At 38.9% G+C, this 18,792-nt stretch overlaps 1 protein-coding gene across 1 annotated transcript in view; it reads right to left on the bottom strand.

Moving 5' to 3' along the window:
* The window catches only part of LOC132557606 (histone-lysine N-methyltransferase 2C-like), a gene marked incomplete at its 3' end in the record, with an annotated part of 55,409 nt that overhangs the window by 15,642 nt on the left and 20,975 nt on the right, over positions 1–18,792 (bottom strand). Inside the window, exons 32-40 of the mRNA XM_060222115.1 lie at positions 17,369–17,447; positions 16,059–16,163; positions 14,455–15,683; positions 8,267–8,429; positions 6,263–6,385; positions 5,533–5,690; positions 3,035–3,380; positions 1,220–2,850; positions 294–371 (exon numbers count right to left, since the gene is read on the bottom strand). Of these exons, the coding sequence (XP_060078098.1) occupies positions 294–371; positions 1,220–2,850; positions 3,035–3,380; positions 5,533–5,690; positions 6,263–6,385; positions 8,267–8,429; positions 14,455–15,683; positions 16,059–16,163; positions 17,369–17,447 (3,912 nt within the window). The remainder of the gene's footprint in view (positions 1–293; positions 372–1,219; positions 2,851–3,034; positions 3,381–5,532; positions 5,691–6,262; positions 6,386–8,266; positions 8,430–14,454; positions 15,684–16,058; positions 16,164–17,368; positions 17,448–18,792) is intronic.

Raw genomic sequence — 18,792 nt, 5'->3', positions numbered from 1 at the left:
CTTTTTTTCAACTGTGAAAACCTCACATAATGACATACCCAATAATTGGCTGAACTACTTGATCAGGCAATACAATGAGGATATCACAGAGCTCTTAATGTATGTAAGTAAGCAAAAACTAAAGTGAAAGAAGCATTAACAGACCAAAGAGACCAGGCCAAAACTTGTAAGGATTAAGTATGCTACAAATTTCTCAACAACTTCTGAAAGTTTTCCTTGGATGTAAACTCCCCACTTTCTCTTGAATCAAGAAAGAAAATAATCCATGTTTTGGTAAATATGTCTAAACTCGCCTGTTCTGGGTTCCAGGAGTGCATGCCAGAACCAAAAACGTTTTTCTGCGTATTGACCAAGGATTTCTTTTCCAGTACCTGTTTATAAAGAATGAAACCATAGAATTTCATCACTCGCTGGGCAATTCCAAACACGTCACAATAGATACCCTATCTTTTTCTCTCTATATTTAAAGCATACTTTCCCACAAATTTCAACTTTGGATCTTCGAAATTTTATTGTTTAAAATTGATATTAATTCATATACATAAAGCTAACCAATGACTTCTGAATTTCCCGCGCGAGTATCGGAAGGCTGTTCCCAGAACACGAGTGATATTCTATCCTTTAAAGGAAGAGCTGGAGATATTTGGGTAAAATAATGATCTAATAAATATATCACTGTGAAAAGAGAATTCCATTTTTTTGTGATTTTCATGCCACATATGATTCATATTACAAACCAGCAGTAAAATGGCTAACAATCTCTATCCCAAACTATTAGTAGACAGATTAAATATTCCAGTGTCCATTTCAATGATTTGGCTTGGTCCCTTCAAGCAATCAACTTAACAGCAGTGAGCATTAAATAATGAAATAAATGAACCCCAGTTAATTATTTCTTGTTAATAAATCATGAAACAAAAGAAACAAGTTGAAACAAAGAAAAGTTCACACAAATTTTGTGTGAAGTCAGGAAAATATCACACATATTTGTGACAATATCTGACTTACAGCCATATAAATGACTCATCATGGACCAAAAAAACGAGTCAAATGTTGATATCTTGTTTCAGTCTTAGAAAATGCTTTGCTGTGTCAGTACAACTACAACGGACAAAAACTGTTACTTAAGTGTTAATATCTGAGTTAGTAGTCTAGGAACCTTCCTTGATGTGACTAGGTGAAGTGAATGTGAAGTCTACAAACTAGTATGGTGACAAACCTGATCGAGCAGGTCCTGTATGAGTAAGGGCTGGTCCTGTAGGAGTCGGACCTTGGACTGAGCAGTTGTTGTTGCTGTAGGAGTAGGGGGTCTCATCCCTGGCATACGTATCCCTGGGTGTCCAGGAGGAGGCTGACTCTGCCCTGGTGCTCCAATCATACCACCCTGAGGCCGAGGGCCCTGCATGTTACCCTGGTACATGGATGCAGGAATCTGCTGTTGGCTTTGAAACTGCATAGCCTGTTCTGATCCGATGCCCTCTGGAAGGGATGTCCTTGGCATTCTCATTACGGGAGTTCCACCTGGTGAGGTCATCTCCATGTGCTGCTGTTGATGTTGATGATCTACTGACTGAGGTGGACCTTGCTGAGGCATGCCCTGTGATGTGAAAGGCATTCGGGGTCCAGACATTCCTGTTTGGGTTTTGTTAATTTGTTGGGCTGCAGATGACTGACCATACAGGATGCTATTAGGAGTGGGCTGAAGAGTCGTTGCACCCCTAGGTGGTACTGGCATCATTGGCTGACCATATGTTCCTTGCATGTACTGGTTGGTGGGAGTGATGGTTCCACGGGGAGATCGCTGGCCTGGTGCCTGTGAGGCTGACATAGGGGACGGCTGCGACATGGCTCCAAATGGGGACTGGCTGTTTCCTGTGCTCCCTGACACTGGGAGGGTGAAAGGTGACTGAGTCCTTCCTGGAGGCCCATACGGAGACTGAGGAGCTGAAGATGTTGCAGGAGGTGCACTAAATGGAGACTGTGTTGCTGATGATACAGGTGGAGAGAATGGAGACTGAACTGCTTGTGAGAAGGGAGATAACTGTCCACCAAGACCAGACTGTTGACTAAAGGGTGATGGAACATTTGGTGTCCTTGGAGATGGAATGTTGCTTTTAGGTGATGGTAATACTTTTGGTGAGGGTAGGCTTGGTGTTCCTGGACTTTGCTGGGGGTATTTCCCTGTTGTAGAAGAGGGTGACGGCTGTGGGTGAGAACCTGGGTATACTTGAGCCATCTGATGTAGAGGTGAAGGCATTCCTGAATTGTAAGAGGAGCGTGATCCCAGTGGTAAACCAGATTGCCCCATAGTAGTCTGATCCATACCCAGGCTTGAGGGTATGCCTGTAGGGGTCCCTGATGGTGTGCGGGGCAGAAGATCTTTTCCCACAGATCCATTGTCGGACTTCTGCGAGTCACGTCGATCCAATTGTGGGCGCATGTGTTCTGTATTTTGTAGGATGGCTGCAATCTGACTTTTGTTTTTGTTTTCCTCATTGATGGAGGGCTTCTGATCCAAGGGACCTGGAGTGCCATCTCCATTGCGCTCCTCCTGTTTCCTCTTACTGAATTCAAGGAACTTCGCCTGGAAATCAACAGCTCCCATGGCTGCTACAGACTTGGGGCCTGTTTCAGATTTATCATCTTCCATCTTAATGGAATCCTGTGTCTCTGCACTTTCCTTTTCTTCAGGTTTGTTGGATCCTGGTCCATCTATTTCACTCTTAACTTCAGATTCTGAATCTTCTGTCTTACTCTCTTCTACAAGGTCATCAAGTATACTTTTACCCTGGTCATCAAAATCTAGCTCTGGATCAGCATACTTCAATATGTCAAATGAACCATCATTGTCTGAAATCATTAACACATATCAAAATAAACACATTTTCAGAAATGAACCCATAAACTTTTTTTTTTGAATTCCATATTCCCAATCTTATTTTCATTTATTTGAATACCAGCCGTTTCAGATTATGACCAACCACAAAAATTGAAACCTTTAAAACACATTCGCAGTATCATCTCCAACTCTTACCCAGTAGGTCACTTATATTCTCATCTTCTGTGTCTTGTTTCTCGTCCTCTGATGACATGGCCTGTTTCTGTGTTTTGGCCACTCTTCCTCCTGTCTCCTCAGCTTTCCCTGGCAATACTTCTTTCTGTTCCTGTTTCACAGTTGGCTGTTGACCTTGGGGTGCCGATACTGATTGCCCTTGACTTTGGGGCCTGTTAGGGTCAAATGGCATCTTTGGGAGGTCACCAGCTGGACTGAACTGCTCATAACCTGGAGCAGGCTGTGCCCCGGGGGTAGAAGGTTGGGAAGGCTTGCCAGAGCTAGCCTGCTGACCCTGACGCATACGCTCCTGGACCAACTGTAGTAGCTGAATATGCAAAAAATGAATTTTTCCTTTAGAACATTTTCTACTTGGACAAAAACACATTTTTAAAATGCACTATATTTATCACCTTAGAGAAGGGCAACCTTGACTAAAGAAGTTTACACAACTTTTATCCATTTTATTCATAATTAATTCTTCATTTAGTGCCTTTGAAAAGTGTCTTGGGTTGGAGAGGGTAGAAATCCATATTTTCTAAATCTATATACCTTATTAACACAAACTAATGAAGCAAAAAGGTTTACTAACAATAAAATACAACCACAAACAATAGGTTATTTCTGATGTCAACCAGAATCTGATCAGTGTAGAACATGACGTTATGATACTATAGGGTAAGTGTCAACCAGAATCTGGTCAGGTGTAGAACATGATGTTATGATACTATAGGGTAAGTGTCAACCAGAATCTGATCAGGTGTAGAACATGATGTTATGATACTATAGGGTAAGGTCAACCAGAATCTGATCAGGTGTAGAACATGATGTTATGATACTATAGGGTAAGTGTGAACCAGAATCTTATCAGGTGTAGAACATGATGTTATGATACTATAGGGTGTGAACCAGAATCTGATCAGGTATAGAACATGATGTTATGATACTATAGGGTAAGTGTGAACCAGAATCTTATCAGGTGTAGAACATGATGTTATGATACTATAGGGTAAGTGTCAACCAGAATCTGATCAGGTGTAGAACATGATGTTATGATACTATAGAGTAAGTGTCAACCAGAATCTGATCAGGTGTACAACATGATGTTATGATACTATAGGGTAAGTGTCAACCAGAATCTGATCAGGTGTGGAACATGATGTTATGATACTATCGGATAAGTGTGAACCAGAATCTGATCAGGTGTACAACATGATGTTATGATACTATAGGGTAAGTGTGAACCAGAATCTGATCAGGTGTAGAACATGATGTTATGATACTATCAGATAAGTGTGAACCAGAATCTGATCAGGTGTACAACATGATGTTATGATACTATAGGGTAAGTGTCAACCAGAATCTGATCAGGTGTAGAACATCGGATAAGTGTGAACCAGAATCTGATCAGGTGTAGAACATGTTATGATACTATAGGGTAAGTGTCAACCAGAATCTGATCAGGTGTAGATCATGATGTTATGATACTATAGGGTAAGTGTCAACCAGAATCTGATCAGGTGTAGAACATGATGTTATGATACTATAGGGTAAGTGTGAACCAGAATCTGATCAGGTGTAGAACATGATGTTATGATACTATAGGGTAAGTGTGAACCAGAATCTGATCAGGTGTGGAACATGATGTTATGATACTATAGGGTAAGTGTGAACCAGAATCTGATCAGGTGTAGAATGTGATGTTATGATACTATAGGGTAAGTGTGAACCAGAATCTGATCAGGTGTAGAACATGATGTTATGATACTATCGGGTAAGTGAGAACCAGAATCTGATCAGGTGTAGAACATGATGTTATGATACTATCGGGTAAGTGTGAACCAGAATCTGATCAGGTGTAGAACATGATGTTATGATACTATTGGGTAAGTGTGAACCAGAATCTGATCAGGTGTACAACATGATGTTATGATACTATCGGGTAAGTGTCAACCAGAATCTGATCAGGTGTAGAACATGATGTTATGATACTATCGGGTAAGTGTGAACCAGTCATACATACCAATACACTTACAGAGGAACCAGTTAAAAGCATTATGTGTTTTCATTTTTGAAAATCTGCTTAGGCAGCACATAATATACAGCATATTTGATCGTCAAAACATTTTTCAAATGGCAAAATGGCTGCAGAAAAAAGTTTCCCGGCCAGAAATTGCTGACAAAACAATGTAAATCTATTGCCATCTATACTGTGTAAATCATAGAGTTTTACAACAATATAATTTTCTCACGTATTATAATAGTATCTTTTGGTGTTGAGATCATAAGATATTCTGTACTGTCGCTACCTTTTAAATCACTTTGGAGGAAATAGCAAGGAAAGTTATAATAGATTCACATCAGTCTACTGGGAAATGTCAAGCATTCTATATAAAACAGAAGTCTATAGACAGAGTATCTCTACAAATTATTAATGAAATCAATCTTTTCTCAATTACAGTAGGGTGGTGTGTACATACCTGAGGCTTAAACACTGAATGTTGCCCCGCCACAGGAGACATCTGAGGAGAAGTACCCCGGGGTGAGAACTGGCTGTGTTGGGACAATGGCCCAGGGGGGCGGGGCTGTCTCATTGCTCCAGGTGCACCAGGTCGTACCCCAATAAACATGTCCATATCTGCAGACCAACATTTTTTTTTTTATAATTTTGACTCATTCATTATCATTGATGACAAAATGTTAAACGTAAAAATAACATGTATCAAAATAAATGTGGGTTCATTTTTGTCTAAACGTATGAAGGAACCTCATGTATAAGAGCTAGGCATGCTACTCATTACTTGAATGTTTGACAAATACCTATAAAATGAAGTGAATGATTCTTGAATTCAATTAAACCACAGCTCACATTCATGACATCAAAAATCAGGATGACCTCTGCCTTGGTATACAGGCATACAAATAAATAAAAAGACTTGATTCACTAGAATAGGTGAAGACTTCCCTTTTCATTAAGTTTTCAATGAAATCTTCATATAATCATGACTAATAAGTAATACATGTGCTTCACGTAACTGTGATGTCTATAATCCGATTATATAGTGCAGTCCAACATTTCAACACATACTGGCTTTGACCCTGAGCAATCAGCATTGTATACATTAACAATTCCTATTTCTACAGTATCAGTACATATGTGTGCTACAGGACACAGCTATTTCATATTATGCAAATCCTTGCTTGATGTACCTGGAGGTCTGAAGTGTCTTGGCTGAGGAGGTCTCTGCTGGCTGTGGGGCCACCTATCCATCCCAGGACCTCCAGGGCCAGGGAATCGTGGCCCCTCTTCAGGGGAGAAACCACCTGGACCACCTGAGAGGTAGTCATAGCAACACATCATAATAACTACATACCATATAGATCAAAAACATTACTGTCTTCAACAAGAAAAGTGAGAGATTGGCATGAATGCACTAGTCACACTTTCAAAACACATTCACAATTCCCATTTTCAACACGAGATTCACTCTTCACTAAAGCAAAGCCAAACATATCTGTGTGTACAAATACAACAATGTCATACCCTTCAGGAATTAAACCAACAACGTCATACCCTTCAGGAATTAAAACAACAATGTCATGCCCTTCAGAAATTAAACCAACAATGTCACACCCTTCAGGAATTAAAACAACAATGTAATGCCCTTCCGGAATTAAAACAACAATGTCATGCCCTTCAGAAATTAAACCAACAATGTCACACCTTTCAGGAATTAAAACAACAATGTCATGCCCTTCAGGAATTAAAATAACAATGTCATGCCCTTCAGGAATTAAAACAACAATGTCATGCCCTTCAGGAATTAAACCAACAATGTCACACCCCTCAGGAATTAAACCAACAATTCCATACCCTTCAGGAATTAAACCAACAATGTCATGCCATTCAGAAATTAAACCAACAATGCCATACCCTTCAACTCTCCCCCAAATCTCACCCCCATCTCATAAAGACTTGACCTCTAATGTCCACCTTGACTTCATTCTTCTTTATTTTTAGACTATAATTTCCTCCACCTCTGACCCTTCTCTTTACAAATTGAGACCTGTAATCATCTCCACCTTTGACCTCCTATCTCCACCCTCTCCTCTACATTTGACCTCTAACCTTGAACTATCTCCAACTTTGACCTAAAATCTTCTATACCTTTCAGCTCTAATCTCTACCATTGACCTCTATGTTTGAACTCTAATGAAGGTAAATATTAATACAAGTAAATCAGACAAGCCTTGAATAAAGCATCACAGCAAATGGAAGGTAAAGATTTTAAAATACTGTGATGTCACTCTCGAAGTTTAAGTAATACTATTTACCACTAGTTAAGTATGTTCCTATTTACAAAACACAACAGTTTACTAATGACCACTAGTTAAGTATGCCACTGTTTACAAAACACACCAGTTTACTAATGACCACTAGTTAAGTATGCCACTGTTTATAAAACACACCAGTTTACTATTGACCACTAGTTAAGTATGCCACTGTTTACAAAACACACCAGTTTACTAATGACCACTAGTTAAGTATGCCACTGTTTACAAAACACACCAGTTTACTAATGACCACTAGTTAAGTATGCCACTGTTTACAAAACACACTGATTTACTAATGACAACTAGTTAAGTATGCCACTGTTTACAAAACACACCAGTTTATTAATGACCACTAGTTAAGTATGTTTCTGTTTACAAAACACACCAGTTTACTAATGACCACTAGTTAAGTATGTTTCTGTTTCCAAAACACACTGATTTACTAATTACCACTATTTAGTATGCCACTGTTTACAAAACACACCAGTTTACTATTGACCACTGGTTAAGTATGCCACTGTTTATAAAACACACCAGTTTTCTATTGACCACTAGTTAAGTATGCCACTGTTTACAAAACACACCATTTTACTAATGACCACTAGTTAAGTATGCTACCATTTACAAAACACACCAGTTTACTATTGACCACTAGTTAAGTATGCCACTGTTTACAAAACACACCAGTTTACTAATAACCACTAGTTAAGTATGCCACTGTTTACAAAACATTGTCTGGCAATAAGCCTACTGCCCTTTTCCTCCACCACCAACACCAAAAGTTGACCAACCAGGTACCAAAGTCCTAACAGAACAGGAATTATACTCATATGTATGAATCTGGGTTAGAAAGCATGATGCCCTGTAGATATAACTTACCTGGATGAGGTGAAGGAAGACAAGAAGATGGAGCTCCTTCCTCTATCTGTTTATTGATCATTTCCTTTTTTTGCTGTCGTTTCCTCGTCTGTTCAGCCAGGATGTCTCTCAGCTGCTGTGGGTGAATGTCTCTGTGTTTGTCCATCATTGGTCCACTGCCACCCTACACAAAAATTCCTTTCTTCTCACAGAACTTGTATAGATGTTCTAAGAATTATTAGCTTTCAATTCCATTACGTAATTTTTTTATAAATAAATACCAACTATTCCTCTGGAGTTCCTCCCCATCCTCACCTTCCCACATCACTGATACTACTATTATCATTCAGTTTATATTGTATAGAAATGAATAAGACATATTGTCAACAGAAAAGTTGCCTGAACTGTCTCCTAGTATCTGTCGCTCACAATGACACCTGTTCAGATTAACTTAAGGTTTGCCACTATGTGACACAACAAATATATTTGTACATCTGATTAATTGTGAATAAATGTTGTTTAAACCAAAAAAGCAAATACCCTGCTGATCAAAAATCTTTACATTTAGTATAAATTCTTACAGAAGTAACTGTAAAAACACGATGATGCATGAAAAAAACAGGAGGATGAATACTGAACCAACAGTTAAAGAGCATATAAAACTAATTAGTACAATAACAAGTTAATATACACATTTCCAAATTTGTTTAGATGTTTTAAAACATTGGAGTAAAACTGCCACAATTTCCATAAATTCAATGTTACCTCAATATTTTGCAATTAACTAAATTTTTATTAATAATGTATCTAAAGTATTTTAGGCCAAGGTCAAAGGTTAAGTATAGATTGTGGCATACTGATTTTGATATGTGATACAGCAACTTCTCATTATGTATTAATCTTCCCATTCTAACATACAAATAATAGTCCATCATGATGTTAACACATGGAACAATACGTAATTTAGTTAAAATTGTGAAGATGCCAAAAAAACATCTTGTGATGGTCAACAGCTGTAACCTCAATCTGACAACTATCCCTAAAACACATCGCTACTCTCCCTCCAGCTACAGATCACACAGAGATTTTTGGTAGAGTGTCTGAATGTAATGCTTAGGCAATAATAGTTGAGCATGTTTGCCATCAGTGAACAAGACACTTGTTTCCGTATTATAGAACTTTACTGGGCAATTTGAAGTCCTTATATATCCCTTGTGACAATCTGATCATGTTGTACATCTCTATACTAAATACATATGTAATACCTTCTCATAAGTCTGCAGTCTGTGCACTGAAGATTTGCTTAACTCTATATCTGAAATCTTGCATAATTTTAGAACTTTTAGAACAGGTCAAGATCAAATCAAGGTCATGATGACCCAGTTTTATCATGCAACACACTTTCCTATGAAGTCCAATGTCCATGCATGAAATGTCTTCCAATACATGGACTATAAACCTGTACAGGGATGGAGAGATGCAGCACCACACACAATGCTAATACTACACCCTCAAACCTCAAACGAGATGCACAAATTAATGACTGACCATGATAGTGAATATTGTCTGTAGATTAAAGCAGGACAGAATGATCTGGTACAGCCTCTATTGCTTCTCATGTAGTGAAAGAGCGGGTGTGTTTATATCTTACTATTGAGGAACGAATAAGAAAAGCACTCCTTAGGCAATGTAGGTGTCATGTAAAAGCTTAGAGATGGACTTATCACAAAGAATGTTAATATAGTACAATTCATACTGAGGACCTTTAAGCAAATATGACAACTTGAAAGTATATCTAACAACTGACCTGAATCATTCACGTATTACACAATGTTCTACATCCTCTCTCATCTAAGATCTTCAATGGAAAGTTAAACTTATTCAAACTACTATTTAGACTGGCTACTATCACTCACCTGTTATTCATCCCACAGTTGTCAAAATCATACAGGATCAAACCAGTTCATTATAACATTATAATAAAATATCACATGTTCAACATCTTAATTTAATCATGGTGTTAAGTGCCTTATTGTGAGTGCTGTTGACTGGTTATGTTCTACAGGACAATTTCGTTATGATAGGCTCCCCTGATACGTATAGCCGCTAGGCTACACACAACACAAAGTTTCCACTAGCGTTCCTCATTAAATTTGGACAAAATTCCTTTTAACCCACTGAAGAAAAGGAAAAGTTCATTTTCCCTTTTAAGAAAGAAATGTCTATAAGACATTACTGTTGTCTCTCCCTCAAAATTTTAATAAAAGTTTGACAAATTTTATTTGTAAAAATATTATAAATAGTTTCTTTCACCTTGACCTCAGAACTCTTAAATAAGGAACTCATCCCAGGTATAATTGTAGTTAATTATAATATTTTTGTTGCAGATAGATCTCTGTATAAAGTGCAGTTGCATAAGTGATGACAGTGGAAGTGACAGACATGTGTAATAGATAATTTATGCCCTCCCTACAATATTATGGTGAGAACAAAAAAGTCCACAGCTGCACAATGTGCCACAACATGCGTGGCATAAGCTGACTACTTTGATCCGAATGTTACTTCCTTCTGATGGACAACATAACCAACTGTAGAGACAAACACACCAGATGACAATCTAGACACATCCAGAATGCCCTCTAAAGCAATGCGTGCACTGACAAATGTACATACCGTGTTATGTGAAAAAAAGCATAGAGGACATGCCTTTCATCAACTTTAAGGACAAAGAATTGGATAGGAAACAGGATATGTACAGATATTGATGAAACAAAGTTAAACATTATTTGACATTTGTTAGAGATAAGAATACTAGACTTACTAAACAAGGCATCAAACACATTCAAGATACCATAAGTAAAACGCATACAGAAGTACTACAGACCACTAGAACATGTTAAATGGTCACTCCAAACTACAATGAGTTATGGGATCTGAAAACAATTGTCTCTAGTCATGATTCATGACCTCACAGCAACCACCTGGAAGCCCTAGTAAGACTTAGCAGCACATGCAGGACATAAGTTCTTTATAGAAAACTCAGTTTCACAAGAATCTCACCATGTCTTGACTTGTTGGAAGTAAATACTGTGTACAATATCATAACAGATCGCACAACATGTTAAAATAAAACATGCCAATAATTCAGACAATTGGTATCATAAAAACATGTCCTTCTTGACACTAAAGCAACGGTCTTCTGTTAAACCAGCAAAAAAAGATGCAAGAAACAAAAAAAACAAAACAAACATAAAAAAAAGAAACAAAAGTCGAAAAAAGGAACATCATCCCTACACTTACCAAATAAGTGTGCTTAAGTGTGGAAAACATTCCGGAGAAAGGGAATTGTGCGTGGCGTCTACTGGCAGCAGCGAACATCTGCTGTAACTATGGTAACAATGAGGTCAAAGGTCAGAGCAGCACACTAGGTTAAACTTAAACAGAAGTTTTGGTGAGTTACACACAAAAATAGAAAGGAAAAAAAATAACACCACAGAACACACAAAGCTAATAAAATTAAAATAAGGAGAGATTGTCAACTCAAATAGATAAAAATTAGCATAGGAAGCATTTATGATACTGGATACAAAATCTCATGCAAGTCTCTTCTATTACTAGTATATCATTAAAATAACTTATTCCTTAATATGATTTTAAAATTTCATTTCAGTTTATTTTTTCTTTTTCAAAAACGTTCCATCAGGAATCAATTTAATCCAAGGTAGAGGGTATCAGTACATCAATATTATACAAAGTCTTCTAACTTTATAGATTTACTTTCATAGAAAGTCGTTACTTATATACAGAGGATGAATTCTTGTTTGATTTTTTTTCTTTTTCATTAACTCATACTTCAAATTGAAGAAAATGCAATAATGTTATGTATGCTATTCTGTATTACATGATGCGAGATTAGAAGACAAGAATTATGTGGCAACTCTCTTAAAGGACTGACAATGGTACTGACCATCTTCTATACCCCAAATATTAAGGCCTGCTACTTAATGTAAATATACGTACTGAACACATTATTTTAGCAGTGGTATGAAAATCAGCATGAGATCAGTTACGTCATTATTTAAGGCCATTAGGACATGAACTTAACTTATTCACTACTCCATGACAGTTCCTTTTTAATCCTATACAGTACCCATTACCTTGGATTATAAAGTCTGGTTGTTCTGTGAATTTCAAGGTAAATTCTGTTTTTGAATTCTCTAAGAGTAAAGAATGGAAAAGTATGAGATGGTGTATCCAATATGAGGCTAGTGACTGCAACTTGCTAATATTGACACTGTTCTGTCCAACAGCTTATATACTAAGTAATACTGCTCTTGTCATTGATGTTTCTTCTACACAAAAGCTTTCCTACCAAAATTTCTCATGTTCAACAAAATTACTGAACAAATTTCTAATATAAAACAAAAACTGCTAGCCATGTATTTAGATATTGCATCAGCAGTAGAATAAACCAATCAATACACATGCATATTTCATTCAATAACTAACTTTAAGCAAATTGCAGTCAAACATTCAAATACATAACAGGGAATACATTTACACATTATTATATGCACAAGAAAGATCATTGCAAATTATTCCAAACCTTTTCAAATGTTTTCCTGAGTGTGACTATAGACATGTTTTGTAGGATAAACAGGTGTTTCACAGTAGTTCTGACTAACAGCCAAAATAACAAACATAATTTGCAATGATGTTTTGTGCAGTTGTGTTAATACTGTATCACTAAAGATAACTAAATATAGATGTGCAAATACACCAGAACACGCTTAGGTGTACAAAGTAATACTACACCTTAACACACCAAGATGTGCAGGTTAGTACTACACCTGAACACATCTAGGTTTGCAGGATACACTACACAACACGCCTAGGTTACACCTGGATGTGCAGGACTTAAGTGATAAAGTTCACTAGGTAAAACATATTACAAGCACATAACAGATACAACAGCTGTGCTAACAAATATTTACTATAGATTTCAAGCATTTTGTAGTTTTAAATATGCAAAAATTTGAGACCATCGCATCATTGATAAGAAATTTAGGCATTTTTATAAATAATGATGTATTAAACAGACCTTATTTCAAATCTAGATTCCATTTAATTTTCATGAAAATTTTCATCAAAAAACTCTTACACAAGATACAAGAAGATGACCTGGAATTGACATTAATGTTAAAATGTTAGTAGCTCATAAACATAAGCCACACATAGATGACAACATTAGTTTATTGTTAATGGTTATATAGTTGATTAAGAAAGACTCGTGTATCAGTTTTCAGTGATTACTTCATTTATATAATTCCACCACCAATTAAGATACTACATTAGAAACAGGCAGTCTCTCTGTCCGAACACTACTCATTAATCCTCAACCGACATTATTCTTTAGATCTGTGATGAGTAATAAAGTTCACCTTCTAATAAAAGTTCCAAAATTTCCTTGTACATGTGGCTATAATACTTATATAAAGAGCAATGCGTGTAAATCTTTTTCGCCTATAAGTGCAAGTACCTTGTTTGACATCAGATCTCTATAAAATATATCGGAAAATAAGTCTGGTTATAAGACCACATACTATGTAGATTCCGTAGAAACGGCAAGAAATTATACTGAAATTCCCAGATTCTCTGTTCATTTGCTGGCTTAATTACAGGATAATATTGGTATGAAATCCCTGGTAAAGTCATTCAATTAGGTGTCCCCTCCCCCTTGGCAATCTATAATATTGTGAACATATGAAGGACTTTTATGATGATCTGTCTTAGCTTTTGAGGCTTGTATATGATTTGAATATGACAATTCAATGATTAGAACATCACCTAAATTACTTGTATAAGACCTTTAAAGGGCTGCGTCGGACAGAGAGATAGCCGTGCAAGTAAGATGTGCTGTTCATTCCTACCAATACTGTACACCATAGTTACTCTCTCCAATCATGCATTGACACATCATCACAACCCCAGTACAAGCCACTTATCCAGTCAAAGTATGGACAAATAAGTTGTTGACAACGAGATATAAAACCAATCACAATTAACTCTATTGTGAAATCTACCAGTCATTTAGAAATGATTTCAAAGCTGACCACAACTGACCACAACCTCAACCTTTTCAAATAGTACACCATGCCACAAACTGTGACCATTACCATGCCTACACAATGGCATTGAAAACGACATACCACAGACGGCTCCTTTGGTGGCTCCATGCCACCATGATGATGTGGACCTTGTGGCATATGAGGTTCCTGGTAGCCATGTGGTCTGGCTTGTGAAGTGGGTGGCACTGGTGCTCGAAATGGGTGGCGTACTGGCATCCCAAAAGAGTCTGCTGAAGGGACTTGTTGTCCTTGGGGACCAGGCATCGACCGCTGTGGACCTCCTGCCATGTTGGGATGCTGGATAAATCCCTCTGGCCCTGGTGGCCCTGGCTGCCCAGGCATTGGGCCCTTTCCTGGTAACATTTGGGAATAAGGGTCTCCAACCATAGGGCGATGAGCCCCCTGCTGGGGAGAGAGTTCTGCCTTTCCAGCAGAACGGGGACTGTAAGACTCAGACACAGGGCGTGGTGTGGGGGGTGAGAAAGCATAAGGATCATCAGATCGATTCATAGGGCCTCCTGGAGTAGAGGGAGGGTGTGCATATGGGTCAGATGTCACAGAGGCCTGTCTGGACAACATTGGTTTAGTCATGCCCGGTAGCGGTCCTGAACGAGTGGGCACTGAAGGGTGCTGTGAGAATGGATCATAGGGCTGTGATGTTGGTGTCTGTGGAGTAGACGGTGAGGATATGCCCTCCACACTACTAGGCATCACAGGTCTTGGAGTAGGGACTGGATGCTCATATGGGTCAGATTCCTGGGCCATACCAGGCCACTGAGGTTTTGACGGGGACTGTTGAGGTGTTGTTGGTACAGAACTTCTTCCTGTTGCCATTTGTTGAGAGTAGGCATTGTTTTCTTGGTTGAATAGATCAGGCACTCGTCCTGGGGGTCCTCTGAAGGGTCCCCCAATTTGGTCAGGGGGTAGCGAGGAGGCAGGATGGTTGTATGGCCCAGGAGGGCGTGGTGTGGCCTCATGTTGAGGGTACATGTTTGGCTGGCGAGGTGTCCCTGGGTGCTGCCCATATGGGTCTTGTGGTCTTTGCATATTCATCCCTGGCTGGAATGGCCCCTGTGGGCGAGGTTGACTAAAGGGGTCATGAGGTCTTGGTGTGGCAGGAGCCTGGGCATATGGATCTGGAGGCCGGATCTGTGGGCGCATTGGTCGAGGGCCCATCCCAGCCATGTCCATAGACATAGGAGTCCCTGGTGGCTGAGCGTAGGGGTCCTGAAGGTGCATCATAGACTGGACTCCACCAGGATGGCTAGGACTTAGTGGCACACCTCCCATCAAGTGACTGGGGGATTGACCTACAGATCAAGTGTATACATCTTTATCAAGTAAATCAATGTTCACAAATGTTAATAGCTGTGAACCTATTTAAACATCCCCATTTGAGCAAAACGAGATAACATAAAATACACCTAATAGGGTAAAAAAATTACGATATAATGTTCACAAGTTACAAGACGACACATGACACCTGACAATAGATCACCATGAGACTTGTCTTTTTCCCCCCTTTGCTCTAAAAAGCTTTCATCATTTTTTGTCTCTTTCATCTTTGCTTTCCCGCAAATAACTGTAACCATTTATTACATCTAATTTTACCTGCTTCAATGGATTATGTAAAATGATTATTCTTTATCAGTTCAGGAATGTGACATGATTCCCCCAATATTTACCATCTGGTGTCTTTGGTGCCATGATTTGAGAGTTGCTGTTGCTGCGGCCAAGAGGGCTGCAGATCTCTTGTCCTGGCGCCATACCAGACATAGGCGAGCCAAGGCCTGCAGAATAAAGGTGTCAACACTTAACCAACAGTACAGAAAAATAAAAATGTATCAAGCCGGTAAAGTTTTATAAGTACTTTAATCCCTTTAACATTTCAAAATGTGAACAAAGAGGTCTTATGATGCTCATCTCCACAACAGCAATCAAATAAAATCATTTTTGATTACAATCATAAAGTTAGCAATTTTCGTTGCCTCTCAGACCCCGGGAGGCACATAGCCACCGTCAAAATTGATTCCACCTTCAACCATGGATCATCTACACCAAATCAATTAAAAATACTTTACCAAATATTTTCAATTTTTGGTCATGCCCCACTGCCCCAATGACAGTCAGGTCCATCAATTTTTGAAAATTTAATCATCTTTGTCCAAGAAGTTTTTAGAGCATATTTGATCAAAATGCCTTCATCCCAAAAGATGATATTTAAAAACTAAACTAAATTTTCTTGTTGACCAGACATATTGAAAATGCATTATTTGAAGTAAGATTAACTTGTAACCTGTAACTAACCATCAGGTGTGGTGGGCCTGGGAGTAAGATGGCAAAAGAAACAGAGATTTACCTTCAGCCATTGTAGGCTGAGAGTAGGATGATAAACAAGGTGGTAGGACTTACCATCTGGTGTGGTAGGCTGAGAGTAGGATGATAAACGAGGTGGTAGGACTTATCATCTGGTGTGGTAGGCTGAGAGGAGGAGGGTAAAGGAGAAAAGGAGATTTACCATCAGCCATTGTAGACTGAGAGTAGGATGATAAACAAGGTGGTAGGACTTACCATCTGGTGTGGTAGGCTGAGAGTAGGATGATAAACGAGGTGGTAGGACTTATCATCTGGTGTGGTAGGCTGAGAGGAGGAGGGTAAAGGAGAAAAGGAGATTTACCATCAGCCATTGTAGACTGAGAGTAGGATGATAAACAAGGTGGTAGGACTTACCATCAGCCATGGAAGGCCGAGAGTGGGATGATAAATGAGGTGGTAGGACTTATCATCTGGTGTGGTAGGCTGAGAGTGGGATGATAAATGAGGTGGTAGGACTTACCATCTGGTGTGGTAGGCTGAGAGTGGGATGATAAACGAGGTGGTAGGACTTACCATCTGGTGTGGTAGGCTGAGAGTGGGATGATAAACGAGGTGGTAGGACTTACCATCTGGTGTGGTAGGCTGAGAGTAGGATGATAAATGAGGTGGTAGGACTTACCATCTGGTGTGGTAGGCTGAGAGTAGGAGGGTAAAGGAGGAGGTCCCATGGCTGCTGCTGCTGCCTGCTCTCGCTTTGCCTGCAAGTACATACAATGTTAAGTGTAGTTTGAAAAGGTGGCTTTTTCATTCTTCATAAGGCAGAAAGAGTTTTTCAAATAAATTCTACTTTCACTACATCAACCTGACAGACTTTCCCATCTACCCCAGTCCAAGAATCACAATAAGAACTTTTGAAAGTATATTTGACGACTAGAAATGTGTTACCTGTCTAGCTATAGAGGACCAGTAAATGTGTTACCTGTCTCACTATAGAGAACCAGTAAATGTGTTACCTGTCTAGCTACAGAGGACTAGTAAATGTGTTACCTGTCTAGCTATAGAGGACCAGTAAATGTTTTACCTGTCTAGCTATAGAGGACCAGTAAATGTTCTACCTGTCTAGCTACAGAGGACCAGTAAATGTTTTACCTGTCTAGCTACAGAGGACCAGTAAATGTGTTACCTGTCTAGCTACAGAGGACCAGTAAATAAGTTACCTGTCTAGCTATAGAGGACCAGTAAATGTGCTACCTGTCTAGCTATAGAGGACCAGTAAATGTGTTACCTGTCTAGCTATAGAGGACCAGTAAATGTGTTACCTGTCTAGCTATAGAGGACCAGTAAATGTGTTACCTGTCTAGCTATAGAGGACCAGTAAATGTGCTACCTGTCTAGCTATAGAGGACCAGTAAATGTGTTACCTGTCTAGCTATAGAGGACCAGTAAATGTGTTACCTGTCTAGCTATAGAGGACCAGTAAATGTGCTACCTGTCTAGCTATAGAGGACCAGTAAATGTGTTACCTGTCTAGCTATAGAGGACCAGTAAATGTTTTACCTGTCTAGCTATAGAGGACCAGTAAATGTTTTACCTGTCTAGCTATAGAGGACCAGTAAATGTGTTACCTGTCTAGCTACAGAGGACCAGTAAATGTGTTACCTGTCTAGCTACAGAGGACCAGTAAATGTGTTACCTGTCTAGCTATAGAGGACCAGTAAATGTGTTACCTGTCTAGCTACAGAGGACCAGTAAATGTGTTACCTGTCTAGCTATAGAGGACCAGTAAATGTGTTACCTGTCTAGCTATAGAGGACCAGTAAATGTGTTACCTGTCTAGCTATAGAGGACCAGTAAATGTGTTACCTGTCTAGCTATAGAGGACCAGTAAATGTGCTACCTGTCTAGCTATAGAGGACCAGTAAATGTGTTACCTGTCTAGCTATAGAGGTCCAGTAAATGTGTTACCTGTCTAGCTATAGAGGTCCAGTAAATGTGTTACCTGTCTAGCTATAGAGGACCAGTAAATGTGTTACCTGCCTAGCTATAGAGGACCAGTAAATGTATTACCTGTCTAGCTATAGAGGTCCAGTAAATGTATTACCT

Source organism: Ylistrum balloti, unplaced genomic scaffold, assembly GCF_031769215.1.
Source record: "Ylistrum balloti isolate Yb309-2 unplaced genomic scaffold, AGI_CSIRO_Ybal_v1 Utg370700, whole genome shotgun sequence".
Lineage (NCBI taxonomy): Eukaryota > Metazoa > Mollusca > Bivalvia > Pectinida > Pectinidae > Ylistrum > Ylistrum balloti.
This window is presented reverse-complemented; position numbering and strand designations above follow the sequence as displayed.